This window comes from Carassius gibelio, chromosome A18 (genome assembly GCF_023724105.1).
Source record: "Carassius gibelio isolate Cgi1373 ecotype wild population from Czech Republic chromosome A18, carGib1.2-hapl.c, whole genome shotgun sequence".
NCBI lineage: Eukaryota > Metazoa > Chordata > Actinopteri > Cypriniformes > Cyprinidae > Carassius > Carassius gibelio.
In genome coordinates this window covers 12,201,888-12,226,584 of record NC_068388.1, presented here as the reverse complement: position 1 = coordinate 12,226,584, position 24,697 = coordinate 12,201,888, and the positions used below count along the sequence as shown (strand labels likewise).

General features: G+C 34.8%; 1 protein-coding gene across 1 annotated transcript in view; it reads left to right on the top strand.

The window, feature by feature from the left end:
- Positions 1-24,378, top strand: part of LOC127934403 (solute carrier organic anion transporter family member 3A1) — a 45,005-nt gene extending 20,627 nt beyond the window's left edge. The window contains exons 3-10 of the mRNA XM_052531775.1: positions 15,744-15,842; positions 16,366-16,641; positions 17,764-17,928; positions 18,972-19,170; positions 20,304-20,439; positions 21,175-21,341; positions 23,297-23,361; positions 23,704-24,378. Coding sequence (XP_052387735.1) covers positions 15,744-15,842; positions 16,366-16,641; positions 17,764-17,928; positions 18,972-19,170; positions 20,304-20,439; positions 21,175-21,341; positions 23,297-23,361; positions 23,704-24,017 — 1,421 coding nt within the window. The 3' untranslated portion in view covers positions 24,018-24,378. The remainder of the gene's footprint in view (positions 1-15,743; positions 15,843-16,365; positions 16,642-17,763; positions 17,929-18,971; positions 19,171-20,303; positions 20,440-21,174; positions 21,342-23,296; positions 23,362-23,703) is intronic.
- The last annotated feature ends 319 nt before the right edge of the window (positions 24,379-24,697 follow it).

The following is a 24,697-nucleotide window of genomic DNA, read 5'->3' as shown; positions in this document are numbered from 1 at the left end:
TTTAATCTCATCACTGGTCAATCCTGCTCACCAGTGAGACTAAACAAATCCTAGGTAATAGAAAAGAGCTACTTTCCCTTGCAAATAATCTGTGCTAACCACAGACTTTCATTCAGCTGTGTAGGAAGAAAAGGATACAGCAATTGATTTGAAAGACCATTTTATGTCACATTTTATTGCTATAATAACCACTTAGACCATTTAATTTGCTCTTGATTATAATACTCATTATTATTAAAAGATTATTATTATTATTATTAAATGAATTTTCTTGCAAGACCTAGCAGTCCAAAAAACAACTTGGGAACTTTCAACCACCAAGTTGTATGAATGTGATTGCATAAGGAATTTTTGTGTTGGCTTTTAAACAAATAGTGTCAAGTTACTTTTTTATAATTATATCAAGTTAGTTCACATTAATCACATTAACTATAAAAGTGTTCCACGAATGTATAAAATCCACAAAAATGTCAAAATGCGATTTGTACAATTTCTAAACCGTTTTAGTATTTGTTTTATAAACAAAAAAATATATAAATTAAAATATATATATATTTTGCATAAAAAGTATACCTTTTTTGTTATTTGTTTATTTTGTTTTGTTAAGCTTAAAATGTACTTTAGTTTTGTTTTCATTCTTGAATTGTTTTATTTGTTTGTTTTGTTTTGCTTTTAAAAATGTACTTGCGTACATTTTACTTGAGTTTTATTTGTTTATTTTTTTTTATTTTGATTTGTGTTGGCTCATAACCACATTATTATTCACTAAAATGTTTCTGTTTATCCACGAATATATATATTGTCAGAATATATGTATATGTGCAGTTATTTGTCATAAATACAGCCTACAAAAGGTAATGAGGGAGTAATCGGTTTCTCATCACAAAATAATTTAATTACACTTGTTTAAATATACTTAATCTAATTATACGTATTTTATACATACACTACTGTGCAAAAGTCTTAGTCTTGGGCAGTCTGTTATCAGACTGCTTGTGCATTCAACAATATCACTAGATTATCATTAAAATTAATGGCAAAATGCATGTTTGGAAATGTGATATTTCCAAAAACTGATATTTCCTACTGACATACTAAAGCAAAAGATCTAAAATATCTGGCTTAAAACCCTTTTTTGGGGCTAACATACTAATGTGCCTAAGACTGGACTTTACAAATGACATTGTTGCTAATTTATACAGAATGACCATACAGTCATTCACTGTATCAACTGATTAAAGACAGTGACAGACAGCACTCATTTTAACTAAATATCAGAGTGATTGACAGAGGTTGACGGAGGTTTTGTATTAAATAATGACCCAGATCATGAAATACATTTATTAGCCTCAGAGTAAGGGAAGCTTGGGAAATGAGAGCATCCAAGAATGCTTGGTCAGAGTGCAGCTGTGTCACAGGAGATGATACTTTGTAATTTGGAAATCACTAAAATTTGTCACATTTCAAGCAGGGAAATTCTGAATATCCCACAAGGCCGAGAGAGCTCCAGAAATGGGTAAACTCATCTACAACTGTTGGTTGTCCTCAAGCTGCATCATCTTCCACTTATTCACTAATCCCCATGACCTTAATTAATAACCCGTCACTGACGAAATGTGGGACACAAGTCTCTTGCTCTGCTGATTACAAAGCAGATTTATTTTTGGTGCTGGTGGAAAAAATAAATATTGGGAAGGGGGTGGCATTATAAAATATAAAACATCAGTAGCTTGTCTGATTGTGCATTCTTGCCTTGAAACTATCGGAATGAAATGCTAGTCCATCCTAAGGCACAGCTTTCTCACTGTCTTCCAGGAATGTTGGCACTTCAAATGAGGGATGATTTGATTAGATTAGCCAGTTCTTACAGATTCATGCTGCCCCTGGCATTAGTGTAAATACCTGGACTCATTGACTGAGTGGTTTGTAAGTAGTAGCTCTCTAAACTCTGCGTGTTCAGCACTTTTCATCAATGGTGATTTGAGTTGCAGGATAAGGTTGTCTAATTAAATGGTTGTGGATCAATAATGGTCGGCTAAAATGTTTATTTTTAGTGTTCACTCATATTATTGATTGCAAGGAAACATCCTTCATTTTTCTCTGAACATGCCTAGATGAGTAAAAAAGAAGTATAGGTATTAAATATGCAGAATGGGATTGCACATTAAATACACCTCTGGGCTAATGCACAGCTCAGGTTTCCATCCACAATCCAATATTTATCCACAGTGTACAGTAAGTCAATGGAGAAGTATTTACAGTGATTGAATAAAATCAATACTGGCCATGGATAAAATCTTCCCTTGTCAGGACTAGTGATTGAATGATATATCGGTCACATTGATAAATCAATAATTTGTATTAATTTATTTTTTTGCACTTTGACCTGATTAAATATTCTATATTTTTTTATACATTCTGCTAAAATAATTTAGCAGTCTAAAGTCTCTGTGGCTGAATTAATAGACAAAAAGAAATATTCTGAAATATTATTACAAGCAATTTTCTATTACAATAGAAGAATTCTTTGATGAATATTAAGTTCAAAAGAACAGTTCTTATTCGAATGCTAATTTTAGACCTGAATGTGTCCTTGCTAAATATAATCATTAATTTCTTTAAAAATTCAAACTGAACACCAAACACAAACCGCAAATATTAAACATTTAATTGCATGTTTACTTCTTAGATACATACCTATATTTACACTGTGCAATCATATAATAATTATAATTATTTAATATTGCTAATAACTTAATTACACTGTTATTAATAGCAGAGTGAATATCTATTTTTATCTGTTTCATACTGTACAGTATAATGTTGTGATGCCTAAATTCAGCTGTAACAAAACAACTACTTTTAGTCTTTGTAGTTTTAGTTGATTCAGACAAAATAGTATAGCATTTTAATATAGGTCATTTATTGGTTATCGGTTTAGTTCTAGAATATTTTTGATAGTTATCAGCATACTGTTATGCATGTAAATCAGTTGTTATCATTCAAGTATTATATTTATATATAGCCATTTTATGTGCCACTCTCATCTTTAGCTATCAGCATATCTGCCATTAAAACCCCATATCAGACCACATGAGGCATAATATATCTGCAGTTCATCTTTAGCTCAGTTAATCACAGTCATGTTTGTTTGAAAGATTAGTGCTGAAACTTTCTACCAATACTAAAGTTCACACATAGCAGATCTGGTCTATTTACCACTTCCCTTCTGGATGCAGTACGGTTAGCGCCTAATTACGAAGAGCAGGCATGCTTTGCTCTAAGGGGCTTCTTTATTCAGTGCCCTGGTTCCTCTCTGGATACAGCTTGGAAGTATCTGGAGACCCACTGTTGGCACCATCATACTGATAATTAGGCCAAAGCACCTGCTGAAGAAGGGTGGACCAGCTGTAGTCAATACTGCGGCCCCATCCACCAGTGCAGCTGGAGCTCTTCTCCAGTCGGCCCATTGAGACGCCAGGCATGCTGCTTCTTCAAGGCTGCTGCCTGCATATCTTCTCTCAGGGCTTTTTGTGTTTTTGGCTCTTAGCCCAAGTGAAGCATCTGGCACAGCAGCCAAAGTATGCCAGTTGTGGACATAGCTGTATATCCAAGACATACAGTAGCTGTTGGCCTTCTGTAATTCTTTCATTCCATTTTTTGGTCTTCATCTCACTCTCTGCCCTTGTGGTGCAATGTAAACAGTCAGGAAGGTCTGTTTGCAAACGTACCAGCACTTGTTTTAGAATTTGCTCATATTTTTGTTAATTTCAGACTGCCACAAGCTGTTATTATACAGCCAACTGCTACAAAGAAAGTGCAGTGATGCAGAAGACAGATAAATTTGTCATCAGTTCCCATATACTGCTTTTAGACGAAAGGAAGATTTAGCACAATGTATTGCTTGAAAAATCATCCGATAAGACTAAAGGCCCGTTCACACCAAGAACAATAACTATAAAGATAACTATATTAGCGTCCACACCAGTGGACGATATCGTCTGTTAATTCCAAGCAGATGCTCGTCTATCACTTTAAATTCTCGAGCTCGTTATGGCAGGATTGATTCTGATTGATTCTTATTGTTCATTGGCTGGAAAAAAAAATCGTTTTGAACGTGATTCCAACGTTTCTCTGTGCCTTTATCGTTTTAACTGGTGTGGAGTGGACTCTACCATTCTTTAATAATGAGAACGATTTTTAGAACTATATCCTTATCCTTATTGTTATAGTTATCGTCCTTGATGTGAACAGGCCTTAAGGATTGACTGGGTTGCACGATTAGCAATAAAATAGCTTATTTTATTTGCCTTTTTTTTTTTTTTAGACTTTTTTTTCTTTTTTTTTTTAGGTTTGTTAAGTTTAGTTTCTTTCATTCCATTTAATTTTGTTTCATTTTGTTTGATGGCTCTTAAAAAGTGAAAAAAAAGGGTCACGTGACAGCTTTCTCCAGCTATTTTTGGCCTTCATGAATAAGATTAAATCACATTAAATGGCTTGTGATCACATAATCTTTGAGTACATTTTTTTTTTGAAGGTAGTCAAAGGAAGTGCACAGGTGAAGATTTCTATCATTCTTCAAAACGCAGGTTGGCGCAAAATGCTTAATTATTTTCCAAGTATGTGTACTAAGCTGTTTTGATGAAGACGTTGAAGATTTGGAATACTGGAAAGCCAGGATCAACACACTTTTTCCTGAGGTCGACTGAATAAATATAGCTAATATGAACAGTAGTAGAAGGCAAATCAGTTGGAAGCAGAGAATTAGCGATGCTTTGTGTTTCTTCTTTGGACAATTTAGAATCCAAATAAAATAGCTACATAGTGTTTTTAATAATGTTTTCTTTTTACAGTGATCCATCTTCATGGTATGATAACATTATATCGTAATGTGTTCAAATGTTTCCTACTTATATTTGCAATCAAAACTCCTCCAATGAAACAATGAGGCTGTAATTTAATAAAATAATGTTTTTGTTCATTTTAAATGTTTTCTATGGATACACAGATCACTTGTTGTCCTAACCATATCTCCTGTACATGAAAGACCTCATTTCTCAAGTATAATTACTAGGGGTGTAACGGTTCACAAAATTCACGGTTCGGTTCGATACGATACACTGATGTCACGGTTCGGTTCGGTTCGGTTCGATACGTTTTAGATACAGCAAAATGTAAAAACATCTCAACTTTTCAGAATGCCGCAAGCACACCGCGGGTCATGTGACAAGAACCAACCAATCAGCTTCATCCTTTCCCGTAACAACGTTGAGAGCTCAGCCAAGATGAAGGATCAGCTGATCATAGTTGTATATGGATTGCAATTTTGAAATAAATTCAGTAGCAGAGCTACTGCAAGCGATTTTTAGAGCTGCAAATCCATTTATCCTTCGCTGAAATTTCCGCGTCTCATGGAGAGAGCACGTCATTGTTGCTTAGCAAAGACAGACGCCTCATGAGCGCTTCTGCCCAAGCGCTTTGGAAAGGAGGAGAAAGACGCGCTTAGCGTTTTCCATGCGTTTTTAGGAGCGATATGTGAACGGCCCCTAAGGCGCTCGCTCACTCAGCACGCGCTGAAGGCTCGTTGCAAAATGTCGAATGCATTTAACAGACCAGAAATATAAGATCCTAAAATAACCAACAGGTCTGGTGTTTGGGTTGGATTCCCTGTAAGCTATAGTTTCTAAATGCTGCAGGGATAGTTTGCTGCGTACATGTTTCTCCTTTTTTTTCGTCTTTTCCCAGATAGTACTGACGCATATATCCCAGATATTTCCGCTGGTGTTTTTTTTTTTTTTTTTTGTATTCCCGCTGGTGTACCCTGTCATGTTGCAGATGCGACATACCGTTGTTTTTTTATCCACCACTCTCTTGCCATCACCATTATAGCTTAAAGGGAATCCAAAGTGCACCCAAACACCAGACCTGTTGGTTATTGGAGGATCTTCTCATTTCTAGTCTGTTAAACGCATTGGCTATTTTGCAACGAGCCTTCAGCGCGTACTGAGTGAGCGAGCGCCTGCTGAGTAGCCTAACATAAACATATAAGATGGTGTTTTTTTCTTCTTCGGGAGTGTCAGGGGCGTTGCCTGTTACGTTGTTTGGGTTATTGGGCTACCTTGTTGAACGCATATCATTATATTTCTCTCTCTCTTTTTTTTTTTTTTTTTTCAAATATAATTAAATACTCCAACGAACCGTTCGGTATACATAATGCGTACCGCGTACCGAACCGAAAGCGTCGTACCGAACGGTTCAATACGAATACGCGTATCGTTACACCCCTAATAATTACTGTTACTATTATATGCTTGCTTGCGGTGATATAGACGCTGTGCTATTTGTTGCAGTTTCAGGCTATGGCTACTTATATACCCTACCAAAGCATTAGTCAATAAGTCTTAAACTGCATGAATATTAGATAAAGAGCAGTATACCTAAGTGCATATAAGTGTCATATGTTGTAATGTAAATTTTGTACTTGGCTCCTGCTGTCACTCTCTTTGGCTTTGTCATGATGATTATTTAGGTCAGTAGGGTGGAGAACAGAAACACTATCAATTTAATGAGAACAAGTTAATTAGCATATGATCCTTGATAACCCTCACAAATGTTCCAAAAAGACACTTGCTCCAAGCGCCTTATACTGCCTCATAGCTTTGATTGGTTCTGAGTCATATATATATATATATATATATATATATATATATATATATATATATATATATATATATATATATATATATATATATATATATATATATATATATATATATATATAGTTCACTACCATTCTACCAAGATTGCAAGGCTGCATCCATTTGAACCAAGGCTGAATCTATTTGATCAAATATTAAATAAAAACAGAAACACTGTGAAATATTATATTATATTTATATTTGTATATATTTTTAAATTGAATTTATTCCTATGATAGCACAGCTGCATTTTCAGCATCATTACTCCAGTCTTCAGTGTCAACAATAATTCAAATATGCTTATTAGCTGCTCAAGAAACATTTCTTATTATTAAAAAAATTATAATTGTTGATGAACATAAAGTATAAATAAAAAAATAAGAGCATTTATTTTAATATAAATCGTTTGCAGCATTATTAATATGTGTACAGTCACTTTAAATCAGTTCTTTCAAATAAAAAAATAAAAACTTGAATAATACATTTTATTTTTATTGTATTTGCCAGTCTTAAACATATTCACCACAGTGTCATTTTTGCCACATGTCAAATGACGAAGTATGTTTAATGTCATTCTGTGATTGCATTTGACTTTTTCACGTCATCTAAATTACGGGATGATTGGAAAAGAAATGATGGAACAAACGATCTCAAATTATATTCATCTTATTTTTCCTGTGTCGTCTTCACACTAGTGTTGGGCTATAAGGTCATTTTTCAAATCGTCATATCGTCAGAATGAAAATCAATAGTAGATTTAATTTAAAGTCCAACAGTTTAACACTAATATTGTACATAAATGAACATATTAAATAAAAAGTATTCAAAACAGGTAAGTTCATATATTTGGAGTAAATCTGAACTGAACTGAAGCATCAGTCATACAGCGCTCCGACGCACCGCCGACGGAAACAAGAATGAGATGCATTCTAACATAACTGTGGCATTAAACTCAGTTAGTTAGGGCTCGTTTAAAATATTGCACATATATAGACCATTCAGATTACTTGTTAAAGTGCAATGAAATACCTTCTATCTGCAGACGATGTATGTCTGTTTGTGGATGGAGACTCATTCACCGGCTACAGGCTTTCATCCTTATTTGCTGAAGTGAAATAGCTGGGCAGTTTGATAGCAGAATTATAATAGACCGCCTAATAAAAATCATTATCAATATTATTATTATTTTATACATTAATAGGAGAATGAGCCTAATATCGTCTTGACAGAGGCATCTGTTATCGTCGATATCTCAGACTATCGTCAATACACGATATTATCGTTTATCGGAACAACTCTACTTCACACATCACATCTCATTTGCTCAAGTTTTACAGTTAAAGTGTGAACTTCATTTGTTTTTTAAAAAAAGAAAAAGTTTAAACCTGTTGACAATTTAGAAAGATAAAAAAAATATAAATATAAAGTATAAATAAAACAATAGTAAAAAATAAGAACATTTATTTTAATAGAATTATTTTGCAGCATTATAAATGTGTGTACAGTGACTTTTAATCAATTTAATGCATTACAGTTGTAGAGTAAAAATTAACCTTTTGTCATAAATGTCCCTGAAGTTGAGGAAACGCCCACAAATAGTTTTCTGACACTTGTCTATGAAGACACTGGAGCATTAATATCTTGTTATTCTAAGTACAGATTATATTACAGTGCCCTAACATTATATTGTTTGTGAGCAGTCTGTAATTATATCATTAAAGGTAGGCAATTTCAGAAAGGCTAGCAATGGCAAATTAGCTTTGAAAGCAAGATCCCCACCACCACCTCCCTGCATAATCACTCTGCAAAGCCACACCTCCTCTTCTGGCTCTTCACATGCTCAGGTGTGTCTGCTCTCCTGCAATGTGTTGCTAGCAATGTGTATCTCTTGGAAACAAGTTAAGAGAACAAATCTGTAGGAGTCCACAGATGCTGTCACAGTGACTGCTTATTAAAATCAAATAAAAAGTGACCTGAAGGAAGTCATTCAGTGACCCTTCACAAGCTCTATGATGGTCCATAAACTCAGATCCCCCTGCAGAGAATACATTTTCTTTCCTTTTTGTTTGAATGCCAACATTCATTCCTCGCTTTCACTTTGATAATATGAGATATGTCGCTCAAATGCTGACGAGCAGTAGACAGGTTCACCTCAGCTACTGTTTGTTCCAGATCCAAGTTTTGAAGCAATGACCTCATGTCACAAGCTATAGTTGCATAATCATATAATCACAATCATTATTATCATCCGTATTCATTTGCATTTTTATATACAGGTGGCTAACTTATAGATTTAAGCATAAAACAGCCTAAAATAGATTGAGAATATGTGCGTCAAGCAGTTTGTGAATTATATAATCTGAGAGATTGTTTATGCCCTTTTTTCGCCTCATGTTCCAGATGCCAGACTGAGTAATGTTCCTTGAGAAAATTCCTCCCATGCCCTGGGAAAACCAAACAGTCCTAAAACTACTTGGACAGAAATCAAAAGCCTCCTGGCCTCTCGACGTCCCTACATCAGAAAGGTTGTGTGTCTGTGTGCATTTGTGTGTGCATAATGCACCATAGGGAAAGCACATATTTGCATTGGTTTCACCTTAAAATTATTTGTTTGCACTGGGTTGCTGGGTTGATTTGACCAGTTTCGCTATGACACAACTGTGGCTCCATTGCATGAAAGATTTGATTTATTTAGGCATATAGGATTAGGTTTTTGGCATTTGAAGTAGAAATATTTTTAAAAGTATGTCTAGTACAGTTTTGGTTTAGTCAAAACACAGCGTCAACATCGGAGCTTGGATTCAGAGTGACAGGCCTCTGGTCAGCGGCGTGTAGCATTAGTCTGTGAGTGACAGACAGTTTGATGCATTTAAACAGCAGGGGAGAAATGAAGAGAAGGGACACATATATTTATGATCAGGACTTCAAATCACAATATCATATCAAAATTGTAAATAAATTGTAATTGAAGTGAATGGGAATTTGAGTCATTTTTAATTCACAATCAAATATAAATGTGATTTATTAGACTTGACAGCTTATAATTACTGATAGCAAACCTGATGTGACACGTCCGCCATGTTTGGTTTGAGAGATACTGCAAAGGAAGGTTTTTCTTTTTTTTTTTTTTTTCATAACATGCATATTGATTATTCATTGCACAGAGCTATTCTATGAGTTTTTACTAATTATTTTAAATATAGTGTACAAGTCATATGGCTAAATGTATTGTCTTAATTTTCTTCCTAATTAATCAATTAATTAATTAATTAAATTAATTGATGCTCAGCAGCATCTGTCCCCATTCCCCTTCTTTATATTGAAATAAGTGTCCGGAATATTTTTCTGTATGTTACACGGCATTCAGCAATATTTTTTCTGATATTTGTTACTCATTGCAGTGTCCACCCCCATTCATCTTCTTTATATGGAAATTAATGGCGATGACATTCTTTGATTTTTTTCACCATTATGTATCTCATACAGGTTTGGAACAATATATTTTCTCATTTTTGGCTGAACTGTTCCTTTAAGAATATAGAGATGTCTCAGACCTGGATACACTGAACTTAGATTTCTATACTGTAGATATATGATGCATGTGCCCTCGTCTGTCTTACTTAATAGTGGCTGTCTTAAAATATCTTACCAAGATTTATCACTGTTGATTCATGACTCAAGAACTTTAAAAAATATAATCATGGTGTTCATGTTTGATAATTATTGAATCTCTTTGTAGCATGTGTCTAACTGGTTGAGCTCTCGAAACTCGAAACTCTCGATCTTTCCTACGGAAAATGAAAGTAATGCACATTCGAATTCTGAAACAGGAATGGAGGAACAGAAAGTGAAAATTTCAGTCTGACAGCATGATTAAGTCCCTGACCTGACTTTATGTTTGGATAATTCTTGCATTCCTTCACTGTGTGAATATTTGTGTTTCTTGCAATCATTTTACACCTCATTAAAGTCCACTGCCGTATGCTTTTAATGCAACACTGACAGAAAAAAAATGCTATTTTAGTTCTTATACACTTGCTAAATTAATTTTTAACATAACTTTTTTTCCAGGGTTAATTAGAACACATTAAATGCGTTCTAAGTTGACAGTTTGCTTAGGATTTAATGCTTTTATAAAGATCCTTTCTTGAAGGGTTGTCCGAGTTCATGATCATAGACACTTAGCTGATTCATGTGTAATTCTCAGTAAATGTCATTCTTTTCTGTCCTCTAAAAGGAAATTTCAGGCAATAAAAGGCTGCAGCATTATACCATTATGTCTAGGCTGTGCTGAAAGTGGTTGTTAAAATGTGCCAGTGGAATAGGCCACACATAAATGTTTTTTCCTTGGTACCCAAACAAGGCTTCCTGGAAGAAAGACCAGTTTCAAATGTATTTAAGTGAATCATGGACCTTACCCAGCATGCCATTTTAATGCCCACTCTTTGCTTTAATGATGATTTAAGTCGTAAAGTTAAAAATGCTCACCACCGAATTTGTACTGTGCAGAAAATTGGACATAATTACTGCACGTTGATAATTAGAGGAAAGGATGTAGGAAGTAGCCCATTCCTCCAGTGACTAAAGGCCCAGTTTTGTGTTCATGAAATTCAGGAGGTTTTCATTAATCCTATTTATGTTACACATCCCCATGAGAAATAAAAACGAAAGGACACTCAGGACAGACACGGGTTTGGAGAAGCAGCAGAAAGACAGACAGGGAATAAAGAATGAACGATTCTATGTATTTCTTTGCATTTATTTGAATCATCAGATTATCTCCAATTAGATTACAAGCCAAAATCGCTTAAGGACGTCAGTTTTGATTTTCTTAGCAAAACCAGCCCACCAGATTTAGATCAAGCATGACGTTTGTTTAACAAGAAGCGATGCTTATCAATTTCATGGAACCTGCCATTTTGTTTTATATAGAAAGAAACTGCATTCTGAAGAAGTTGATGGCATTTTTTCTGTTCTCACTGTGGTAGGGTCCTTAGCCCAAACAGCTCTCACAATACTCTAAAGGTGATTGCAAGATTTCTGTTGCCTTTTGAGGTTTCCTGTGCGGGTTGTCAGTTCTCAAACTGCGAGCATGGATGCAAACATACACATGCAGTCTCTAAGGCAACACACAGTAAAAACACCACAGTGTCTTTCACTGGCCCGCACAACAGTTGGGATGGAAACTCTGTAGCTGTTTCTGGTGAATCCAACACCATGCTTTTACTGGTGTGTTTTCCCGCCCAGATCGCCGTGAAACCTGTAGACTGTGAGACTTTGCAATGCAAAAAAACAAAACAATTGTACTTCATAAAATAAAAAGTATAAAACATTTCTATACTAAGATACATTATACATTATATACATATATATATATATTTCTTATTTCTATCAGCATTTCTTATCAGTGCTGGTAAAAAGTTTTATAGAAACATTGATAGATTTTTTTTTCAGGACTCTTGGATGAATAGAAAATTCAAAAGAACAAAATTTATTTAAAATAGAAATCTTTTGTAACATCCAAAAATGTCTTTACTGTCACTTTACTTTTGATCAATTTAATGCACTCTTGCGAAATATTATATACATTTTTTTATAAAAATCTAAATGACTCCAAACTTCACATAAAAATAGAAAAATGTCTTTACTGTCACTTTAGATCATTTTTGATCATGGATTTTGAACTTGCTTTCCATAAAACATTTCAGTTTTATTTTTTTTTTTTTTTTGGTATATGTATATTGTTTCAGTTAAAAAAAAAACATGTTATATAAAATAAATAACAATTTGTCCATAAACGGCTTATGCAGCCTTACCCCCTCTAACTTTCCGTGAGTGGTCATTTCTATCAAACCTGAAGGAGTAGATTTTACAGCAACCTGTTCCTATTTGATTCATGGGAAACACGAAGATGTTCTGTAAACTGAGAGTAGACTTGTGGTTGCGGTTTCTAACGGGACACGCGGTTTGCAGTGTGTACGTGAGCATGTGTGAGTACACTCCCTCAGATGCCCAGAAGCTCAGGAAACAGACCTCACAAACAAGATTTCATACACCCATTTAAACTCCCGCTTTGATCTGAGGCATTGTAATGTAGGGACTGCTGAAAGTGACTCATTTTTTTTCCAAACAGACTCAATAATTGGCTGCTGGAGGATAGTGAGCCACATCTGTTGTGCTTGTGCCTTATGAGTGGTTCAAGTATCGGTCTGGCTCGGTGTAGTGTGAGGTCTCTTCCTCTGGGGTTACTAACCTTGTGGCTTCAGCTCCATCCATCTGATGCTGAAATGCAGCGCCAGTACTCAGATATGACGTGTCTCTGTATTTGGGTTTGATTAAAGCATGCATGCCCTTCTGAGTGTAGAGACTGAGAATTGTCTCGAAATCAGACGCAGTAAGCAGTACTTGAGGAGTTCCAGCTAACTGATCAAAGGTTGCAGTCTAGCAGGTCACTGCAGCTTTTGTTTCAACATCGAGATCAAAGCCATGTTTCTCAGAAGGTGAAGAGTCTGGTTTTCAGTGGGTTGGGTTTGTAGTCCAGTGTAATATTCTTGTTACAGTTTACATGGTTCACACAGTTGTAATATTTATAATTGTTATATTGTTGATGATTTATTTTTTATAATTAATTTTAATATTTGATCTAAAAAAAAACATGGATTTTTAGGTCAAATGATTATTTAGTTTATCTTTTAATTAGGGCTTTGAATCAATAAAAATTCATCCGTTTGCACAGTTCCTGGTTAAAATATTTATAATTACTATATACCAATAATTTATTTGCATTTATTTTTTATAATTTATTTTAATATTTGGCCTGAAAATTTAGATTTTTTTTTTGCTTAAATTATTGTCTGGTTTATCTTTTAATTATGGCTATGAATCGATAAAAATGAAAGTGATGAGTTGCATCTAATATTAAAATTAACAATACATATTTTTAATCCCCAAATGAATGTAGAATAAATATAAAGGATTTTTTTTAATATGTCATTATTTTTAATGGCAAAAAACTATAACTATAACTTTTATAGTTTATAACTTTTACTATTGCCGTTCAGTGTTATATCTGAAAGTCATCAAGTTGATTAATAATAATAATAATAACAATAATAATCTACGGTAGTCTAGCCTATAATCTAGTCTAAACTGAAAATATTAGAGTAATTAAGAAATAATAATAATGACAATTAGAGTAGTATCTTAAATACATTTATGAAATTCACCATGTAAACTCATTAGAATTTATTTAATTTTCATGCTACAAGTAAATAGGTCAATGAGTAATTTACACAGTTGGATTGCATATTTCATATTGGTTTTCCATTATTTTTGTACTGTCAGTTATTGTCATTGCCTCCATGCACGTGCCACTCCTCATGTGCATATTAATATTATCATTATTAAAAACAATATGAAATAATTATACTAAGCATATTATGTTTTTAAATAATAAAACATAAATATTTATTTCATTTATTTCATTTTTATATATATATATATATATATATATATATATATATATATATATATATATATATATATATATAAATGCATGATTTTACTCCCAAACTCCCTGAAATATTAGGAGATCTGTATTGAGGACATAAAAGGATGTCAAACTCAACACCTGTCAGTAACAGACTGGACATTTGTGCTTTCAGCCTGCTGTAACGCATCATAAATTACAACTAAATCTGAGTGTCAGACTTGCTACGGTCAAATCACAGATCTGCAACACACATTTGGCACAATCACTGGAGACTTGAATCTTTTTCTTAACTGAATAATCATGGAGGGAACATTTCAGAAGGGAAGTTTCTGATAGCACAGGCACACATTGTTTAATGAAACAATATTGTGTGTGGTTTAATAAGAGAACGGCAGAGGACTAGGAAAGCTGATGAGAGTGCCTGGATAAAGGCTTGATAATCTCAGAAGCTGCATGTGACCCACAGGGCTATTGCTGGGCTGCTGTCACACTTTTTGACAGCATATTAATAGGGATTTGTGCCCCAGATGTCTCCCGCTTCTGATAGGTGCCAGCACAGCATCGTCTGTTCGGAGCTCTGCCACTCCATTCCGCTCAAAAGCAAATCCCTTTTTTTCTTGCTTTGTGTGCAAACCTGTCAAGAAGTGGGGAATTACTCTGACTATGTGAAATTTAGTTCTCATCCTCCACTTGGAATATGTGTTCAGACAGCTAGTGCTCATAGTTTGGGAAGGTCGTGTGTTTGAATGCTCCTCATTACTGTATTTTTAGTATTACTACATAGTATTAATTGCTTTGTTTTTAATACACTACAATTCATCTTGGAACATGTAATGTCAAATATCAGCATATGCAGTTAATGGATTCATAAAGCAATGGCATCCAGGAATAACAGTGTTTCTGTAGACATCTGTTGCCCTTTGCTTGTTTAAATTATTGTGTTATATGCGAAAATATGGGAAAAGGATGAAAGTTTCTCATAGAATAATGTTCCTGATGTATTTCTGGTGTCAAATCTGTCTTCTTTAGAAGATACTTTTTCTTGGGTTGAGTGTGCCACCTTGTGGCTTGAAAAATTAAAACGATCCCTGCTGTTGAAATATTGTGAAAAATTGATTACTGTAAATATTACAAACTTAATTAGATAATATTTACTTTTAATATATATATATGTATGTATGTATGTATGTATATATATATATATATATATATATATACACACACACATATCCTAATAGCCTTTTATTATAAAATGTCATTTCAATGATAATATTAGACAATATTTTATTTGTATTACTAAATATATATTACTTGTGAAAATTTGATTAGCGTTCTTTTATATTATAAACTTGATTCAAAAAATATTCATGTTGTGTTATAAAACGTCATTTTAATAATAATACCATACAAATACAATTTTATTTTATTTTAGATAATATTCATTGTAAAATTACATACAAATATAACAAACGTTGGATCTTACTTTACTTACTGTTGTGTAATAGTAAAATGAACATATTATATGAATGTATATTTTTGTTATTGTATTTCAGGTATACTCTTTTCCACACTGGTGTTTGGACCTGCTTGTGGTTTCATCTTGGGATCTGTCTGTACCAACTTTTATGTGGACGCTTTGTTCATCGACACGAGTGAGTTTCAGTTCATCCTCTGTGTCTCCAAATACAACACAAACACACGTTTAGAACAGACCGGAGAACGGCTGCAAGGCAGTTTGTTTCCTACCAACACAGCTCTTGCATCTACTGAATAATTACATATTCTGTCTGAGTGTCATAATCAATAATCAGCAAGAGAAACAACTGAAAAAAAGAAAAGGACAAAAACTGTCACACTTGGGATGCTCATTCCTTGTTGCGAAACCATTCTGCTGTCAAAAGTAAATGGTCATCCCTTTTTATTCAAGCATTTTGTTCATTTCAGCTACATCTATTCCAGCAATAAAATTTCTTTAGATAAACATTTTTAGTAGCATGAGACTTAGCGTAGCTCAGTAACAGCTCAATGTTTTTTTTTATTTTTATGTCAGATCATGTCTGTGAATTGCATCATGTAATTTGAAGTCGATCTTCTCAAACGTCTGCATATGTGAGAGATTAATCTTTCTGCTACACGTTATTTACGTATTTACAATCCCGTATTTGCTTCCCTCAGCTAAGTTGGACCTCACTCCTGATGACCCCCGCTGGATCGGTGCGTGGTGGGGAGGCTTTCTCCTCTGCAGCGTCTTACTCTTCATCTCGTCCCTCTTCATGTTCGGGTTCCCCCAGTCTCTGCCCGGCAAGGAGGTGGAGGGAGGTCTTGAGAGCGAACAGGCCATGCTGCCCTCGTCTTTACCCCAGGATCCTGAGAAATCCAAGCCAAGCAATGGAGTCCTGCAGAACTGCCAGCCCAGCGGCAACAGCCTGTCCTGCTGCCAGCAGATCCGAGGTCTGGCTCGTATAACTATACACAGTTACACTAAACGCTTCCTTTTCACGGAATCTCTGACCTCCAAATTCACTGTGTGATGTTCAGTGCACTCGAATTGAGATTAGTCTGCTTTAGCTGAACACGGTTACGGCTTGTCTTTTAAAGAGTAAAAAGAAAAGCTAGACACAATGACCTGATGTGGGTCTTTTTCTTGATTAACGTGTAGGTTAACTCGAAGGGTTGGTCTGTTTAAACTGTACCGGACATCTTCCTCTAATGACACATCTAATTATACTTAATGATACACTGAGAAGGCAATTAGACAATTAGAGTTAAGTTGTAGTTATTAGCAGGCCCACACATAATCTACTCCCAGAGGAGTTTGTAGAAAGCTCAGCAGATTTCTACAGAACATCTACACATTCCAATCCTCTTGTGTTTCAGCATTTAAAAAAAAAAAGACTTAACATGCAGAGTAAAATGCAAAAAAAATGCATGCGTTTCCATTTGGGTCTGCTTATTAGAGTCAAAGCTTTAAATATGATTCCAGCCAGACGTGAAGCGCCATGGCTTTTTGCATGCTAACTGTCACTCTCCCGGTTCATACTGCCGTCCTCGTTTATCGTCTGTGTAGAGTAATAGAGTAATTGTCATGCTGGCATTGTGCTATACTTGTAAGGCTCTCATTTTGCACAACAGCCTCCATCAATCATGTAAGATCTGATTCCATGCTAGCTAGCGTGATGCATTACTAGCAAAGAAGCCATGGCGGCGCAAGCTAAAGGCAAACCCTGCACAGCAATAATGCAGGCAGCTGTTTTGGTTTTGCAATCTGGTATAAACGCAGGCTCAGTCGTGATGTTTCAGGCACATCCGTCAAATATATCAGAATGATGGCTCCTCAGAATGTATCCGCAGCTCTGCAGCACTTTAGAAAAGAAACAGGAAATTAGGGGGTGAATAAATCATAATTCATCCGTTTCTTCATTCAAGTCTTAACAAACGTCAGTCTTAACTTTTATTGAATACTGTAGACCAGACTAGAATGTCATTACTCTGTATTTTGGGCTCACTCACTAAACTCACTCTCTCTTCCACTCTCCCTGTCTCTCCACTCTATCGCTTCCTTTTTCACTCCAGTTATTCCCAAGGTGACCAAGCACCTGCTGTCAAACCCAGTGTTCACGTGTATTGTGTTAGCTGCCTGTATGGAGATTGCTGTTGTCGCTGGCTTTGCTGCCTTCCTGGGCAAATATCTGGAGCAGCAGTTCAGCCTCACCACCAGCTCTGCTAACCAGCTGTTGGGTGTGTATGAAACATGTATCGTAGGCAAACACAAGTACACAGACGCATTCAGCTCCAAAAGACTGTCAAAATGCATCTTTTTGTCCTGTTCTTTTTCATTGCAGATTTTTAGCAGAATTTTTTTGTGTGTGTGTTTGTTTTACATTTTTCTCTTGTAATTATTTTATTGCAATTGCAATTAATTTTTTGAATTTTTTTCTAATACAATTTTTTTTTGCAATTCTTTGTCTAATAGTTTTCAGTGCAAATTATTAGCAAAACAAATGTCTGTTTCCTATTTTTATTTTATTATTTAATTTTCATTTAATTTAAGTATTTTTTTTCTCTAATACAATTTTTTATGAAAAATATTTTTAGTATTGTATACTAATTTAAAATAACATTTTTCTTTCAATAGCATTTTTCTTGAAAAAAAAATTTAACATTATTTCTATAATTTTTTTAATAGTTTCATTGAAAAAAAATTGCAGATTTCCCTCTATTTTTCCCTCTATTTTTTTATTATTATTATTTTTACTAATTTAATGAAAAACTTTTTTTTCAGAATCATCACAGAAGGTGTGTCTAATGTGAAGAGAGAGAGAGGGAGGGAGGGAGAGAGAGAGAGAGGGGGAGAGAGGGGGAGAGAGAGTGAGGGAGAGAGAGTGAGGGAAAGAGAGAGAGAGAGAGAGAGAGAGTTTTTTTCCATTGCAAATTATGCATTTTTCCATTACAATTTTTTTTGTGAAATAAATTTGTATTCCCAGATTTTCAAGACTTTCTCAGACTTTTGGAACTTACTTTATCTTAACATGTTTATCTTTGACTCTTACCCAATAAACCTGAAATTGCACAACATATAATTTATAGTTATAACATTTGCATTTATTTATTTAGCAAAAGCTTTCATCCATAGCGACTTACAAATGAGGAACACAACAAAGGCAATTTCTCAACATCTGAAGTGCCGCAATACAAAGAACAGCACAGAGATAAAAGGTTATACACAGCAAAGGTTTATTTTACATAACACATTATTCTGTGGCTCTTCTCTTCGTAAACAGGGATGACGGCCATCCCGTGCGCCTGTCTGGGCATTTTCCTGGGAGGTTTGCTGGTGAAGAAGCTGAACCTGTCTGCTCTGGGAGCGATTCGGATGGCCATGCTGGTCAATCTGATCTCCACGGCCTGTTACGTGTCCTTCCTCTTCCTGGGCTGTGACACAGGACCTGTCGCTGGGGTGACCGTCGGCTATAGCAACAAGTACGGGCGGCTCAGCTGCTTTCTTCTCCTCACAGCCTTGTTATTTTTTGTGCCATTTATAATGTCTGCAGAGAGTGTAGAGGATGACAAGTCTACATGCTGATACCTGTTTTAGTATAGTATGTATGGATGTCAGGTTCAGTATTTTATAGATTTTTCTGTTTTTAATACAGTAATACAACATTGGGTTTTATTACTGTATTTGGAACCTGACATCCATACATATTTTCCAGGCCCACACGGAATCTTTGTTTTTGGTCTGCACAGTTAGTGGTGTGGATTGTGATTGATTTAGTGACTTGAATGCTTTAAATCTGTTCATTCGTTTATCCTTTCTGCTGTTTTCGTCGTTACACCAGTAGGTGGCAAAAATTTGTGTATTTTCCGTTTTTATTTTTTTCTAGGCAAGGCAGGTTTATTTATATAGCACATTTCATACACAATGGTAATTCGACTTGCTTTACATAAAATAAAGTAAAATATTCATGAAGAAAAAAAAAAAAAGAAAAAAAAAGCAATTTTAAAACTTGTTAATCTGTTAATATTTATAATTTTTATATCTATTTTTTTATTTTGTAATCGAACTAAAAAGCAGAACATTTCCCCCCTATTTTTTTGTAATTTTTCCTATTTAATTTATTTAATTAATAGATTTTGCTTCCTTCTATTTAATTCAACACTATTTATTTATTTGAATTATTATTAGCAGAACAACTTATGAAAACAGTTTAGTAAATTGGATTTTGAATCCCTGATTTTTATATATATATAAAAAAATGTTTACACGTTCATAATTCTTCTCTGATTGACAAAATAAACAAACTTACACATTTCGTTCATTTAGTTAATTCATGAACAAGACGTCAGTTCTTCTCCATTTAGTTCAGGCTCAAAACAGAGACTCATTCAGTATTTGTTCACTATTTCTGTGTATACCATCCCAAGCTGTTGGTTTTTTTTCCCCAAAATGAGACCAATTCTATTCCCAAAAGTCAAACAATTCCATCTGGGCCTGCTAATATAAAAGCTGTTAAACAGAGGTTTGTGATCAAATCAGGTTAATATATCAAATGCAACACAAAGGAACTGGCTTCAAACAGGTGAATGTGTCTGTGGTTTTTTTTTGTATATAGGACACTGCAAGTAGGCCAGAGGCCGGAAGACCCCTGCATGAGTCACTGTAACTGCTTCACTTCGTCTGTTCGCCCCGTTTGTGGCTCCAATGATGTGACCTACTTGTCCTCCTGTTTCGCTGGCTGCACCAGAGCCGTAAGTACCGGACTCCCACCTCCTCTCTCTCAGGTCATTACCCATCTCATTTACACAACAACGTTTGCCTCTCGCTCTTTCTTTCCTATTTGCTGTCGAATACTCTTTGTTTCTCGGTTTTCTCGCTCTACCGCTCAGTTTCTGTACAGCACATGTCCAGTGTGGGTCATTAGAAGCAAAGCTTACATCGCTCATCAGAAATACAGTATGTCGGAAAGGACACAGGGCTCTGCCTGCCAGGCATCTTAATGGCCACTGCAATATGGGCTTCTGCACTTATTACCATACAAAGCGAATGGTCCAAACTGGAATAGATGAATCCAAGACAACAGTCACCACCATTATCGTAATTGAACACTGGCTCACGACATGAATATACCCACTGGTGGGTTTAATGAGCCTGTTCTTGCCAGAGATCGTGGGCGCATCAGTTCTCTGTAGATAAAATTGACAATAGCACATTTAGACAGCTAATAATGACTCATTTCATTTACACCAGCCCACTAAACCCTCAATTAATATTTAATTTTTTTTAAATAAATCTTTGTTTTAATTTAATGTTCAATGGTGGCATATACTGAATGATTTAAAGTAGATTAATATTACTGTAATATTTGCATACATCTAAAGGCAAAATTATTACTGTTACACTGTATGAGGAGAATATAAATGACATAAAAATGACATAAAGGTATTTGCTGGCTGTGTAGTAATTATGATGGCTTTTACTTTCAGAACAGGACAGGATGTGTGTGTATCTCAGGATACAATGACACGGCTGTGTCAGGCAAGTGCCCGCGTCCCGGCTGCCAGGAGGCCTTCCTCATCTTCCTGTGTGTGATCTGTGCCTGCAGTATGATCGGAGCCATGGCCCAGACGCCCTCCGTCATCATCCTCATCAGGTGACTGGACTTTCACTTATTACACACTAAACTTAAGTGAGAGTAAAAAAACAGAGCTCTGGTGTTATGGCCCGTACAAACCAAGAGCGATAACTGTAAACAGAACTATAATGATAACCATAACCATGATGGCGTTGTTTATTATAAGCATGCAAAGCAGTTTTGTCATCTGCAGCTTTAGATGCTCAAGCTTTTTAATGCAGAAATAATTCTGTCTGTCAGTGTTTTTATTGTCCATCAGCTGGAAAAATCTATCTATCTATCTATCTATCTATCTATCTATCTATCTATCTATCTATCATCTGTGAGTTAGAATTAGTATACTGTAGTGTATGCTCACAAAGTCATATTTGATAAAAAATGCAGTAAAAACTGTAATAATTTGCAGTATTATTCCTATTTAAAATAACAGTTTAATGTTTTAAAATATTAAAAAATCTAAGTTATTCCCCTACTCTTCAAACATTTCTTATAATTATCAATGTTGAAAACAGTGTGCTGCTTAATATTTTTGTTGATATATGTTTTCAGTATTCTTTGATGAATCGAAAGTTCAAAAGAACAGCATTTATTTAAAACAGAAAACTTTTTTTTTTTTTTTTTTTTTACATTTTTATGTCTTTCCTTTCACTTTGAATCAATTTACAGTTTTTCTCAGTCGCTTTGGTGCATTTGTCAAATCAGAAATGAAATTCTCAAAACTACTTGTACAACCTCCACATCATCTAGTCATTTATACACATCACAAAACCAGTTTCTCATTCTTTTGAACAAGTTGTGATTGCTTTTGTTTGTATACATTCATGCACATTTATCTGCAGTTTCCTACCTTATCAGTTGCTAATGTCATGTTGATCAAAGTGTATTATATTAATTGTATTAATAGTTTTCTGTGCAATAGTCTTACTCCTCAAAACATCTAGTCTTTAGTTCATCGTATAAATCAATTCAATGCAAAATGATTCATCTAGTTGTCATAAACTGCCAAGTATTTTTACACATTATTATTTAACTTTTTGTAAATTTGGCATGAACTGTGCAAGTTAAGAGAATGTAGATGATAAACCAATGATAAACCATTTCTCTGAAACAGCTCAAAGGTTCATCTCATGAATCTTCAGTTGGAAAGCTTATACTGTATAGACAGAGGACAACACAAGAGTTACAAACTTGACTTATTTTCATCTTTGTGCCCATATTTCTTTTTCCATTTTTATATCCGAATGACATTGTAAAGGTTTTTTTTTTTTTTATTGTTATTTTTTGGGTCAGACCACTAGTAAAAGTGTAACTGGGAATTCTATCCAGTCTCTTTCAATCAATATCCCACATATAGTAATGTGTAAATTTTTACGTTTGAAATGGATATATGGCATACATAAGCATATGGCATACTGTTCAGTACAGTAACTGTCATCCAAAATGTTGCCATAGTTTACATCAGAACATCCCTCCAGAGTACACTGTTATACTGACAACATGACTAAGCAATTTAACTGTCTTATCCGTAAACTATGACACAAGGACTTGCCATTCTGATGGCACTGACATGTTCATTGACACAGATATTTATTTTTGAGAGACGAACTAAGGATTTTGAGTAAGAGACTGGCTTTTGCAGGTAATCCATGGTGTTTTGCTATTTGTAAGAGTTGTTTTGTACGAGTTACTTTTTTGCAAATCTCAAGAATGATTGAAGAAATGTACCAAAGCAACTGAGAAAAACTGTAATACATCATTGCTAAATAAAATAATTAATGTTGTTAAAAAGCTAAACTGCTAGTGTAATAAATAAGTCAAATAAATTATATATTTGATAAATATGTATATGAGAGTGGACACATTTATTTTGAATTTGCATAACGTCCCCAAGTGTGTGTGTGTGTGTGTGTGTGTGTGTATGAATATGGATGTTTTTTGTGGTCAGTATGTTGACTTGTCTCTTGCTGTTTTAGATCTGTGAGCCCCGAGCTGAAGTCTTACGCTCTTGGAGTTCTTTTTCTGTTACTGCGCCTGTTAGGTGAGATACCGCAGCACAGCATAAAAACATTACAACTCAAACTACATCCTTTCACAGTAAATCGTGGAGAGTAATCTGTTCGCCTCACTGAAAGAAGCATACTAAAAAGTTCATTTCCTCAAATCAAGGACAAGTTCATTTGCCACTCCTGTTCAAAAACAAAAACAAACAATGGTTTTCTTGCGGTCAAATTAAAGCTGTTTGTCATAATTAAGAAGTTCTCAACTTGCTTTATTATTCAGAGAATTAAGACTTTCTGCATTCTCTAAATACTGCAAAACACCTAATATGTGTCAAATCACATAAAATGTCTGTGTTTGTCTTCAAAATGCAATCTTTCAGGGTTCATTCCTCCTCCTTTGATATTTGGCACGGGGATCGATTCCACATGCCTCCTCTGGAGCACCAAGTGCGGGGAGAGAGGCGCCTGTCTGCTGTATGACAACGTGAGATACCGGCACCTGTACGTCAGCATGGCCATCGTCCTCAAGGTCGTGGCGTTCCTCCTCTACACAACCACCTGGCAATGCTTGCGCAGAAACTACAAGAAATACATTAAAAACCACGAGGGATATGTTACGCCCACGGAAATATTCTCGTCCACCGTCAATCTAGACAGTCTCGAAAAGGACAGTACTCAGAGCCAACAGGACTAAATTTATTTATAACCTGGAGGATCATGAGTGGTTTGAAAACATGGAGTCTGTTTTATAGTGGCTTCAGGCAAATTCAAGCATCGTTCTGCTGAAGGATCATCTTTTGAGTTGGTCTCTTATTTCAGGATGTGCGGGACTGTTGTTGCGCTTTATTGTAAACTCCTTCAAACTCTTCTACTGGGTCCGTCTTGTGTCCAGAAGTATGGTGCCAGTACAATGTTGTAGTAGTTAGCTAAAGGAGTCTACTTCAGTGCCTGACTGTGTAGTTGCTTTGCTAACTTCACACAGCTGTGCATTAGCTCAACTGTTTCTACAATTTTTTTTCAAGGAAATAAATAAACTATATATACAACTAAGATAAGCAAGTTTAACTCGTCGCCTATCATCCGGCTGGTTGATGCTGTTTATGTTCCCATCCCAGTCCGTTATTATTATGGGGATCATTTAGTACATCACTAACAGTTTTGAACTACATTCTGCAATTATATATATATATATATATATATATATATATATATATATATATATATATATATATATGTATATATATATATATGTATATATATATATATATATATATATATATATATATATATATATATATATATATATATGAAAACAATATCAATTATTTCTCAAAACGTTCAAAGGGATGTTTTGAGAGATGTTTATTTTATTTT